The 13378-nt window shown below is 37.6% G+C and overlaps 1 protein-coding gene across 3 annotated transcripts; it reads left to right on the forward strand.

Annotated features, from left to right (window-relative positions):
* The first annotated feature begins 1561 nt into the window (after window positions 1-1561).
* On the forward strand, window positions 1562-11451 carry LOC127175491 (core histone macro-H2A.2). 3 transcript variants are annotated; one of them, XM_051126592.1, is made up of 11 exons: window positions 1563-1890; window positions 2197-2318; window positions 4925-4959; window positions 5072-5253; window positions 5388-5494; window positions 6307-6495; window positions 6575-6682; window positions 6884-6983; window positions 7157-7246; window positions 10453-10627; window positions 10777-11451. In XM_051126592.1, exons 4-11 carry the CDS (start codon window positions 5082-5084, stop codon window positions 10940-10942), a joined length of 1107 nt encoding a protein of 368 aa, XP_050982549.1. In that variant the 5' UTR covers window positions 1563-1890; window positions 2197-2318; window positions 4925-4959; window positions 5072-5081; the 3' UTR covers window positions 10943-11451. The 3 variants fall into 3 exon arrangements, with proteins under 3 accessions (XP_050982550.1, XP_050982549.1, XP_050982548.1); XM_051126593.1 differs by lacking the exon at window positions 2197-2318 and having other exon boundaries at window positions 1562-1890; XM_051126591.1 differs by lacking the exon at window positions 1563-1890 and having other exon boundaries at window positions 2139-2318.
* Window positions 11452-13378: the final 1927 nt, after the last annotated feature.

Below are 13378 nucleotides of genomic sequence, written 5' to 3' on the forward strand. Positions count from 1 at the left end.
GACAACAAGCTAACATCAAATCTTCAAACAATGTCACAATCATGTCTTATTCACAAACACATAATCCATCAAAAATGAATAATGTCATCATAAACACTGCTTACAGCTTCTCTGAATAATTAGTGTAGAAGAAGATAAATTACAGACTCTTTTTTTTTTTTTTTTTTCCCCAAATTTACATTTTTGATATTATACCTAAAGAGTAACAGCATGTATGTATGTATGTATATGAAGAGTTCAAATGCAAAACCAGCTAAAAGCCATCTCGGTCAAAAATCAGATAATGATACTGAGTGAATGCTCTCGACATATATTATACGTCCATCAAATACTTTTTCTTCAAACTCGCTAAATACCAGACTCAGCCCAATCAGAAGTACCGGTACTTACATAGAAACCAATACATCTGAGCCTGATAAAAATGCATTTTTTAAAGAAAGACTGCAGATGGATTTAGCTGGTTTTGCATCTGAATTCTTCATATATATATATATATATATATGGCTAAAAAAAGCAACTATGGAAAATTAATTCACTGTCAAGACACCAAATGGCTATAAGAAAACGCAGATGAAAATCATAAAAAAACAGCTTCATTTTGCATGTAACGCAGATTTTGTGATGTTATACTCTTTAAGATGTATATTTTGAGAAGTCAGATTTCACCACAAATAAGCACACTGTCTGTATTTACATTCAGCTCGCACTGTAAAAATAAAGGAAAATGATTTTCCCTTTATCTTGCTGATGCAGCACGTTGCATTTAGTTTTACTCACTTAAACAGGACGGCATTTCTCTGAACATCACCAAACTTGAGACAGACCGGCTTTTATTAGTAAGCATATGTCATACTTCTATTTGAGCTCCATATCATAGAGATGCTGGAGCCAGGGGCCCCTGTAGACCAGGTCCAGTCATCACCAGTTCTTTGTTTAGATTGCTGCAACCAGGTGTTTAGATAATTCAGTCTGGCTCTGCTGACTAAGAGCACGCATGTCGCTCTTCCCAGCATCCTCCTGGGCCCGCTCTAAAGGGGAAGACTCACTTTATCCCTGAAAGTTGCCCCAAAAGAGCCTGCAGGGCTGGGGAAATCATTTTCAAAGTCTCTCTGTGGTAGCGTAAGGAATCTGCCACACAATGGGTATTGCAGACTCAACCATCCTATATATTTTTAGTTTATTCAAATATATTTTTTGTCACTTACCATCTAAACATTTAACACAGGCGACTTCAAAAATTATTTCTTATTTCTATTTGTTCAGAAGCAATTTAAAAAAAAAAAAACTGTAAATAAGAGATATTTTGGGTGTAAACGTAAACCAATTTTATGTTGAATTTGCACAATTGATTTCAACACGTAATTGAAACATATTTTATGCAATGTACATGCTTTAAGATTTTAATACTGTTCGTCCCAAAGCAACGACTGTCCTTGTCTGATGGGCCCTAGAAAAACATAACCCAACACAATACAATACCGACCCCTACCGGACCACAATAACACAACAGCAAATCTGAATTCTGATCTATGACTGCCCTCTGTAGAACCAGTTTAGTCTAGCACAGATTTTGCGGACACTAAACGCTATTGAAACAGGCCATTATTCGATCCTTTCAGCGCACATTAGATTTTGCATTAACCTGAAATTCACACACAAAACCGAGCAGATATATAGCAACCCTTAACTCACAATGAAGACGTCTGATTTTTAAGTGCACCACTCAAGGGAACGCGCTCCTGTCGTGTCTAACGTTACGTGAGGTTAATTCTTCCAAGTGCACATCAGATTGAGTTTATTATAAGGCGTCAGGAGAGGGTCTATTTATGTGAAAATGAACGAAGATCAACACGCCGTCGCGTAGAGACCAGGTGAAGAGAGATTTTTACAGTAAGTATCAATCTCCCAGTCACCTGCAGCTGTCTGTGACGAATTATTTCTGCATGCAACCGGCTCTCGGATGAGAAATGATGGCTTGATAATGCATTATATCCACATAATATCCCATATTCGCTTATAGATGCATTTAGCACGAATTGCACTGGGTGCACTCTAATGTATTTCATATCTTGAATGTAATGTTTTTTAAATGAGAAGCAGCAGCAGCCTAAAGCCTGCCTCCATCGACAGTACGGTGGTACTGGCTGCTGTAGTTTTTCGCGGTCTCTCTCTCTCTCTCTGTAATTTTTTTTTAAGGAACAGCAGAGGCTCAGCACACAAGGACAGGGAATAGGAATAAGACCAGGAACTCCTCCTTATTTGCGCCTGTCAGAGGACAGATATATTTCGTACATGACGCATTTGTAGAGAACAAACAGGTAAATATTGGCACGAGATATTGAGTTGATAAGCGGGCGATGCGATGCATGCGAATACGACTCGAGCACACTGCACGCGACGAAACGACAGCGTTCGCGTTATGAAAAAACCGAACGCAGCTCGCTTGCAGATGCGTTGATTATAACAACAACGTTACAGCGGCGTCGCGTCGCGTTGCGTTGAAACGCATCACTCGCTTGCGATGTAGATCGGGTGTTTTACTGTATGTAAATAAAACGAGGTGAAAACAAAATGGGGGTGAGTTGATGTGGGAGGAGCGGGGTTGAAAACCGAGAATATGCATTTGTGCACGACCTAATGTGTTTGGAAAGCAAACACGTCCGTGTTTTGTGCGCGTTCGATGGAGAAGCAGTGAAGTTAAGGCGAGGCCTTTGATCGCACGCTTTGAATCGCGGATTCGGCGACGGCCTCGCGATCACGTACCGCATCCCGACTGAATATAATGGTGTTAACGTGCTGTTGCTGGCAGGAGGCGGGTCTTTTGTCACACATATTTGAGGCGAAACTTTTTATAGCGGGGAGGAATCGCGCTCTGTGTTTATGAATGTCCGCTGTTTATCGTAAAACAAGCGCTGTGCCTTTAATTTGCGATGGCAGTGCGGGGTCGCTGCAGGCTGTGTCGAGAGAGCTCGAGTCTGTCGACGCGCTACTTCACAGTCGGAATGCCATTCGCAGACCATGGGTCATATTTGTGTTAGGCTAAACGGTGTGATTTTCATGCCTTCCTGTAATCCACAAAATAAATACATAAGTACAAACAGTGTGAATTTGTCAACAAAAATACAAACCTTAAAGCATGCAGTGAACTTACAGCTTATGAACATTTTTTTTTTATAATGTGGGTAAATCTCATAAAAAATGTGAAGATCATTTCCAGGTCACATTTCATTCATTCATTCCAAAAAAAAAAAAAAAAGTAAGATAGAAATAACTTTTCTCAAATTGACCACCAGTATGCACATTATTCTGCTAATTACATGGTTATTTACCAAATAAATATGGCATAAACTATTGATTGGACAGTAAGATGAATACAGCAACGGTATTAATTTATAAAAACCTAATAATCAGGAATCCAAGTTACAGCTTACATGAACAAGTTAGATTTCTCCAGTTTATGTAACTTATATAAGTAATATTTCTCTGTCTTTCCTGTTTGATGCTGTTTTACCTGTGGTAGCCATTCCCATAAAAATTAACCATGGTTACTACAAATTAAGTAACCACAAATTAACTATGGATTTGCTATAGCAACCAAAGTATTTAATAATACAAATGGTAATGGTAAAGTATTTAAGTATTTCGTTATTTAAGTAGGGTTAAGTATTTAATGCTTACTGTATAATAATATTTAACACTAATAATAATAATATAGAAAGATACATAATATACTTTATATTATCAGCACAGTGCATAGCATGTAGTCTTATTTGAAAGGCTATGCGCTAAATGTTTGCGTCAAAACTGTAGTATTTTTGGTTTTAACTATTCATACTGATTTTTATTCATTAGATGGCACCAAGACTGCGTCCAAAATAGCATACTCTCTGGAGTAGGCGCTTATTTTAAATAAGTTATTACTTCGTGAGCGTTAAAAAGTATGAATGTATTCTGGACGTACTACGTTTGCCATGTTGTCATTATCACGTGACCTACGTCTCCCGTGCCCTCATGTAATAGTAAAGTGTCCATAGTTGAAGCACACTTAAGTATCTTGCTGGAAACAGTGGGTCTTCTGGGTGTTTATATCTGTTTTGCACCTAATTTGGACTTCTTTTGTCACATATTGTTGTTGTTGTTTTTTTACATTACTATATCCACCTTTTTCTTCAACGTGGTTGACTTCCGGGAAAAAAGGAGTTGAATAACAACGTGCAGTAAATGGTAAAACTGTATGCACTACAAACCAGTGTGTTTATAATTAAGATAATACATTAAATAATACAGTAAGACAGACCATTTTGCAATATTAATCAGCAAAACGATCTGTTTTGTACTTTAGCTAAAAATAGCTGGACACATGAGACCAGAAACCAGACCCATAAAATTTACAAATGGCTCCCGTTATTACGAGAAAAACGGTGGATAGTAATGAAGTAGATTTTAAATTGGACGCAGTCCAGTTGGTGTGTGTTTTTTTTTTACTAACAGAATATGACAGCACCCTAGGGCTGTGGTTTTAATATATAATACAACATGCAGTATAATAAATAATACAAATTTAAAATGTGTAAATATACACACGTTCAGCTTTTCGTTGAATTTAGCCAAGAGATCAGTATGTGACGTTTAGATCTTTGTCACATAAATTTGCAGATCTGAAATGACAAAACTTGAACTTTTTGTTCACATGCTTATCAGTGAAAATGAATGGAGTGAAAAGTCCCTCCTTTTAGGCTTAAATTGTGACCAGAAAGCTTTAACTTTCTAATGTGCCAACATATTAGCTTTGTTGTTGTACTAATTTAACATGGATAAGAGCGTGTCTGTGATCATCATCTGTTGAAGCAGATGGAGACTGCTGAGTTCAGTCACATTTAGAGATGCTAATGAATGAATCATTTTGTCTTGATTCATCTTGTAGGTACTCCATCCAGTGGCACTGTGAGTCAAGAGGAGGTGGGTCCACGCTGTCACTCACACGACCGATGTTTTGATTGCGTGTTGCTGAATGGATTGTTACCTTGATCAAAAAATGATGATGGAAGAAATATTTGATTTTTCTCCACAGAAAAGGCAGGATGTCAGCCAGAGGAGGAAAGAAAAAGATCACCAAGCTGTCCCGTTCTGCCCGGGCAGGAGTCATTTTTCCTGTCGGGAGGATGATGCGTTACTTGCGCACAGGAACCCATAAGTATCGCATCGGCATGGGCGCCCCCGTCTACATGGCAGCTGTCATTGAGTACTTAGCAGGTGGGAAGACAGATTCTCCTTTGTTGTGGAATTAAATAACACGTTTTACCAAAGAAAAAATCATTATGCAATCGTTTAATTATATTGCTGTTTTGAGAGCCTTGTGATAGTCTCGGGTTGTACTGTTTTTGTAGCTGAGATCTTGGAGTTGGCTGGCAATGCAGCAAGAGACAACAAGAAGGGGAGAATCACTCCACGACACATCAAGCTGGCAGTGGCCAATGATGAAGAACTTAACCAGGTAATGAATTACATGTTAAAACAGACTGAGGTTGGGCAGGGTTAATGTTTAGCATACTCTTGGTGTCTAAAAGCAACTTGCTGTACACTTAAAATGTTTTAGACGTCTCTGTGCCCACCAAGGCAGCATGTATTTGATCAATATCACAGTAATATTGTGAAATATTATTACTATTTAAAATAGTTGTTTTCTATTTTAATATATTTTAAAATGCAATTTATTCATGTGATGCAAAGCTGAATTTTCAACATCATTACTCCAGTATTTAGTGACATATGATATTTCAGATTTGCAACTCAGGAAACAAACATTGCTTATTATTTTCAGTGTTGAAAAAAGTTTTTGCTGCTTAAAAAATCTTATTACCCAAACTTTTAAATGGTTTTCAGAGCAATATAAAGCAGAAAAAAAACTGTTTTTAATAATAATAATAAGCAATGTTTCTTGAGCAACAAAACAGCATATTAGAATGATTTCTGAAGGATCATGTGACACTGAAAACTGGAGTAATGATGCGGAAAATTCAACTTTGCATCACAAAAATAAATTACACTGTAAAATATATTCAAATACAAAACAATTGTTTTAAATTTGCAGTAGTATTTCCACAATATTATAGTTTTAACTGTATTTTTGAAAACATAATGCAGCTTTGGAAGGCATTAGAGACTTATTTTCATTAAAAAAATAATATTTAATTGTACTTGACCAGTAGTATAGCTCTGCAAAATGTTTTTGGATCTGCATTTTCGACAGTTGTAGTCCTTAAAGTAATGCCATTAATTAGTTTATTTTTCTGTATAATTGAATAGTTGCTCAGAGGGGTGACCATATCAAATGGTGGTGTTCTGCCTCGCATCCATCCTGAGCTGCTTTCCAAGAAGAGAGGAGGCAAGGTGAAGGTGGAGACTCAGGTGACCATTCCGGAGAAGAGGGAGAACCGGAAACCCGTCAAGAAACCCAGCAAAAAGAGCAAAGGAAAACCAGGCCGCAAACCCAAAGTGCGTGCAGTCTCATACTTATGTTGCTGTGGTACCATCTTTGTCTGTGAGAATACTAAAAAATGGTTCTTGCATACAGAAAAGCACAGAGAATGACAAAGAAGCAGACGCCAACACAACAGTGGAAGACGGACCAGGAGAGGGATTTACTATTCTCTCTGCGAAAAGCTTGTTCCTTGGACAAAAGGTGGAAATAGCTGTGCTTATCACACATTACCAAGAATTTATTTATTTTTACTTATTTTCACACTTAAAATAATAAATATGAAAATTAATTTGAAGTTGACAGAAAAAAAAGTTGTAAAACAAACATTCATACTTCATACTAATCAAATAAAAAGGAGATTTAAGTTTTGCAATAATTAAATATCTGTGGTTTGTTTATCAGCTGTCCCTCACAGAGAGTGAAATCAGCAAAATCGGCACGATCAAAGTGGAGGGAATCATCAATCCCACGAACGCAGAGATTGATCTGAAAGAGGGAATCGGTCAGTGCATTACACTGCTGTTAGCTACTATTAAATTATTGTCAATTACATTTGCTAGATGGTAAATGCTATTTATATAGCAAGTGTCGATTTCCCTTAATTTTTGAAGAGATGTTTCAGCCTCTTTTGAAATATGTAGCAAAAGCTAATTTATTTTCCATGCTGTGCCACAGGTAACGCTCTGGAGAAAGCGGGAGGAAAAGATTTCCTAGAGACCGTCAAGGAGCTGAGAAAAAGCCAGGGTCCTTTGGAGGTCGCATCAGGTTGAAATCAAACACACTTTTCTAGACACAAGCAGACAAAAAGCAGACTCAAATTAGTGTGTGTGCTCTAGCAATGTTCAAAGGGGCAGGAAATGACCTTGTTAAATATTTTAATATAGTGAAAAGTACAGCCGTCATGGAAAGCTAGTGATACCAGGGATTGTAGGATCATTTACTTGTCTGGAAAAGTCATGGAAATGAGCTAAATCTTAAGCAGTGCAGTGCCTTGCGACAATATTCATACCCTTTCATTTTGTTCACATTTTATGTTGCTGCCTTATGTTAAACTGCTTTAAATTACTTTTTTTCCACATCAATCTACACCTCATGCACCATAATGTCAAGGCAAAAAATTGTTTGTTAATGCAAATTTATTCAAAATAAAAAAACTGAAATGATTCCATTGCATAAGTATTCATACCCTTATTTGGGACAGTTGAACTGTAGCTCAGGAGCATTCATATCGCTTGTAGATGTTACTACACTTCAAGTGGAGTTAACCTGTGGCAAATTCAATTGAATAGGTATGATTTGGAAAGGCACACGTCTTAATAAAAGGTCTAATGGCTGAAAATGCATATCAGAGCAAAAACCAAGACCTGAGGTCAAAAAACCTTCTGTAGAGCTCAGAAACAGGACTGCATCAAGCCACACATCTGGGGAAGAGTTCAGAAAAAATTCTGCTGCATTGAAGGTTCACAAAAGCATGTAGTCTCCATTACCCTTAATGGAAGAAGTTTGAAACAACCACGACTCTTCCCAGAGCTGACCTCCTGGACAAACTGAGCAACTGATAGAAAAGGGCTTTGCTTAGACTGGTGACCACGATCCTGATGGTCACTCTAGTTGAGCTCCATGATCATATGTGGAGACAGGAGAAACTTACATAAGGACAAACATCACAAAAACACTCCACCAATCTGGGCTTTATGGCAGTGTGGCAAGACGCAGTGTGGAATTTGCATAAAAGCACCTAAAGGATGCTCAGACTGTGAGAAACAAGATTCTCTGGTCTGATGAAACTCAATTCCAAGCATTATGTATAGAGGAAACCAAGCACTGCTCATCACCTGCAGAGTACTATCCCATAAGTAAAGTGCGGTGGTAGCAGCCTCATGCCGTGGGGCTGTTTTCTCAGTGCACCAAAATATTGAGACAGCCTTAATAAAAACTCAGTCCAGAACATTCAGAACCTCAGACTGGGAAGAGGGTTAACTTTACAACAGGACAATGACCCTAAGCACACAGCAAGAGTGGCTTATAGACAACTCTGTGAATGTCCTTGAGTGGCTCAGCTACAGTCTGGGCTTGAGCGCATTATTTCTGGAGAAACCTGAAAATGTGTGTCTGCCCCTATCCAAACTGACAGAGCTTGAGAGGTTAATAGGCCAAATGCAGATGTGCAAAGCTTGTCACATCATACCCAAAAAGACTTGAGGCTGTAAAGGTGCTTTAACTAAGTACTGAGTTAAGGGTATGAATACTTATGCAATGTACTCATTTAAGTTTTTTTTGTTTTTTTTTAAATAAATAATAATAATAAATTTACAAAGTTGTGACAATTCTGTTTATGCTTTGTCATTATGGTGTATGCAGTGTAGACTGATGGGGGAAAAAAAATTCAAGCAGTTTTACATAAGGCTGCAACAAAATGTGGAGAAATTGAGGGGTATGAATACTTTTGCAAGGCACTGTAAATGAGGATTTTTATAGCTTGGAGTCATTTGTACACTAAGAAGTAATATACAGAGATTGTTACCTGGTTTCCGTGAAGCGGAAAGCGTGGACGAAATCGAGTAATACAGTCATAAAAACTTAATTTACTGTATAAAGCAGAATGTCAGAGAATTTGCCAAATTTCGGTTGAATAAACCAAAAGTAGGTCAGTACACTTAAATCAAAACATAATATGGACTAGGGTTTGTGAATATTAAGCCACAAAAATGCTGCTTAAATATGAATCCTGTGTCTCTGTGTAAATAAATGGTGCAGACACACAGTTTACTTCAGACATACTGAAGCGCGTGTAATGCTTGCAGTGTTTTTAGCCTCTACCACCTCAATATATGAGTATATGAACACATAATCTCTAGAACTGCTCTGAGAGTCACTTCATGAGCATTTTACCATTTCTTTTGAGAAGAACTACCGTCATATCATGTACAAACAAAAACTTGAAGGTTTTCACAGCAACCCGCCAAAATAAAAGTTTGGTTAACTAGAAGAAATTGACAGAAATATATTACTTAAAGGAGAAGTCCACTTACAAAACAAAGATTCACATATAATGTACTCACCCCATTGTCATCCAAGATGTTCATGTCTGTCTTTCTTCAGTTGTAAAGAAATTATATTTTTTGAGGAAAACATTTCAGCATTTTTCTCCATATAATGGACTGATATGGTGCCCCGATTTTGAACTTCCAAAATGCAGTTTAAATGCAGCTTTAAACAATCACAAATGCGGTTGTAAACGATCCCAGCCGAGAAAGAAGGGTCTTGTCTAGCGTAACGATCGATTATTTTCATAAAAATAATACAATTTATATACTTTTTTTAATGTCAAACGCTCGTCTTTTTTTACTCTGACTTCTCCTTTAATGTAGGCCTAATGATAGTTTATGAAATTATTATTAAAACATTTTTTAGGGAATATTTACCAGAATTTATTTACCAGACAACATGTACATACACAACACAGTATTTCTGGAAAAATAAATAAATAAAATAATAATACTTGGAAAACACAGAATTTGGTAAAGGGGTGGGGGGTGGGGGGTGGGGGGTATTTCATAGGGCCTTAAAATATTTTTGTAAAATGTTTAATTGCTGTTAAATTGTGTATGCTTCATGATTTTAATTAATTAGACATGTTTGTTTGTTACTTTTTTTTTTTTTAAATTTAACCATTAAAACAGTTTAGAAAAAAAAATGGAAAAAACAGAATCCAGAAAAATTTAAACGGAAATAAAAATGGATTTGGGAAAAAATAAAATGTATTTTATAGGGCCCTACATACAATGGAAAATCAGCCCAAAACAAGGTCTCATTTCCCTCAGTCCTTTGATTCTTTGATCAAAAAGTGTGGAAGCTTTAAAAGTAAAACAAGAAAGCGGGGAGAAATCCCCTGTAGATTGTGAAGTAAGACATTTCAGCGTGTTGCTGCTGTTGTGACTAGAGTGTTTCATATTCCCTCTGCTCTGCAGTGGCTGTGAGCCAAGCCAATGGGATGGCAGCACGTTTCATCATCCATTGTCACGTTCCTCAGTGGGGTTCAGAGAAATGCGAAGATCAGCTCGAGAAAACAGTCAAGAACTGTCTGTCTGCTGCCGAGGAGAAGAAGCTCAAGTCGGTGGCCTTCCCTTCGCTACCCGCCGGACGGTGAGCGGCGCAATCGTGGGGTTGAACATCACCTTCAACTCCACTCTTGAAAGCTCATAACACTGCACGACTGTTTCAGTGCAAATGTGCCAAGAAATAGTTCCCAGAAACTGGAACTCATCTCACCTCTTTGATTTTTGTTCCCCCAGAAATGGTTTCCCAAAGCAGACGGCAGCCCAGCTAATACTGAAGGCCATTTCGAACCATTTTGTCTCAGCAACCACCTCCTCCCTGAAGAACATTTACTTTGTTCTGTTTGACAGCGAGAGCATTGGGATATACCTGCAGGAGATGGCAAAGATGGACGCCAAGTGATGTTGAGTCGTGGGTTTGATTTCTTTTGAAAGTGTAATGCCTCGATGCAGCTCTGTTTTAGCTTCGCTTTGACTGGTTTTGTCGGCCTCGACGTCGCGGGACGGTGAAATGAGTTGAACGTGAGCTTTAGCGGAGAGTGCATCCAGGCTAGTAGGAGCGTACTAAGTGGAGTATAGTGCAGCTTGGTGAAAGATGTTGTAGGTATATGTTTTTGACAACAGATTATTTGAAGGTGTTTAAACAAGGATATTTGTGAGTGATGTACTGTACACATTTATGTTTCACTGTTCTCTTTTAAAGAAAAGATTCATTTAGACTAGATCAACTTAATCTTCATTGTTTGCCATTTTTATCCTTAGACTGATCTTGTTTTTACATTCCATGTTCAGAGTTGAACTTTTGACCGTTGTTTTTGGCTAGATATCATGTGTGGTTTCTGACCGTTTTGGTTTATCAAAAAAAAAAAAAAGTGTTTCTTGTTCTGCTTTGAAATAAAAAAATGTTTTACACCACAGGCTGAGCGCTCTTTTTCTATTCACATACAACTTAAATGGATAGTTCACCCAAAAATGAATGAATTTACTCACCCATGTCGTTCCAAACCTGCATGACTCTCTTTCTTCTGCAGAGCAGAAAAGGTATCTTGAAGAATGCTGGCAACCAAACAGTGTCGGTTCCCATTCGCTTTCAGTGTATGGACAAAAAAATACACTATCTATGTTCCACAGAAGAAAATAAGTCATACAGGTTTGGAACTACATGAAGGTGGATAAATATAGACAGAATTGAGCCTTTTTTGTAAATTATCCCTTTTAATGCCCAAAACTTGTCATCATTTACTCAGGTTTTATACCATCAAAATCAAAGTGCTCCATATAAGAACAAACTGAAACGCAAGTTGTGAATTGCTGACAGACTTGCCTTCGCTGGAAGCTCTAATCTCATTTTCTCTGATGTTTCTTCAAAGATTAGATGCATCAGGTGTGATGTCATGAATAGCAAACTAATGGGTTCTCCTAAGTCACATGACATGGATTACTTTTTAGTCCTTTGAGTAGCCTGGCTTGGTGTAAATCAACCTCCACTGTAGATTAAAGGAATAGTCTACACAAAAATGAAAATGATCATCATTTACTCACCATCATTCATTCCATCATTCACCATCGTCATTCCAAACTTGTATAAATCTGCAGGTACCATCTTTGGTTACTATTGATTTCCACTGGAGAAACAATAAAAATGTAACATTTCTTAACATTATTATATCGAGCAACGATTTACTTGAAGTCTGTGTAAAGGCAATTAAGAGATGTGTTTCTAAACACATTATAAATGTTAGAAATGTATTACTAAAAGCACATTACAAAGACTGTAAACTATGTAGTACTGAATAGAGTGTTTTCACAACCTCATCAATCAGTCATATTGGCGGACTGAACATAAACAAATGCCACTGAACCGAGTGGTCTAGCAAATTTAGCTTGTTGCTGCTGAAAATGGTCAGTTATTGTAATGTTTTGGGCTGTGCTAATTGGTCGGACTGGGAAAAACATCTGGAGTACTATAGACTGCCAAAAGTTATAACAAATCAAGGAGAAGAGTTGGTTGGCCAAACTAAACCAGGATTTCCAGGTCAAGAGTCTTGACAACATTTGTGTTTGTTCTTATCATTTCCGGTCAGGTAGGTGAAATATTAGGCTAATAATACTGCTTGGACGTATCTTTACCAACTTTAGAACAAAATATTGTGCCCTTTCCTGCTTACCAAGTCCTTCTCTATATGATTTAGCAGCTCCTACACGTTTTTTCCATGGTTTAGACAGCATAAATTAGTAGAACAACGTATTCAGAAATATGTGCAATCAATGCTGTTATTTACATCGGAGTATCTTCAATATGGTCGCGCATAACTGACCAAACCGTGACGTAAGTGCAAACCCTCCATTGTGGAGTTAGAGCATTAAACGGTTTTTCAACATTTTGGTGGTGGTTCGTCCGCTCAAATGCGAGTTGCTGTCATTATTATTAGTTATACAGCATACAGTTTGCTAGCTAGCTATGCCTTAGCTATATAAATGCCTATTACCTGGTTGCCAGTTTATAAAACAGCTCCATCTGCTTTACAGATGCGCCGACACCAGACAGGCCCCCAAAAGTGTGAGAGCAAAGAACACTGTTTATTTTTCACGAATTTTATAGCTTTTTATTTACTTGGCGTTTTTTATCATTCAAATTTCGCTGGGTGTTTAATAACACATTTTTTCTATGGTGTGACAAACATATTTAGGGGTTCAAGTGCATAGTGCTGAAACCCTACTGTAATTGTTAGAATGGCCAAGGATCAGCAATTTCCAACGTAAAACTGATCGATCAGACCAAATCGTAAGTCATAGAGACTTAAAACTTGGAGGGATGGTAGTACTCACACCGCCTACA

This window comes from Labeo rohita, chromosome 13, assembly GCF_022985175.1.
Source record: "Labeo rohita strain BAU-BD-2019 chromosome 13, IGBB_LRoh.1.0, whole genome shotgun sequence".
Classification (NCBI taxonomy): Eukaryota; Metazoa; Chordata; class Actinopteri; order Cypriniformes; family Cyprinidae; genus Labeo; species Labeo rohita.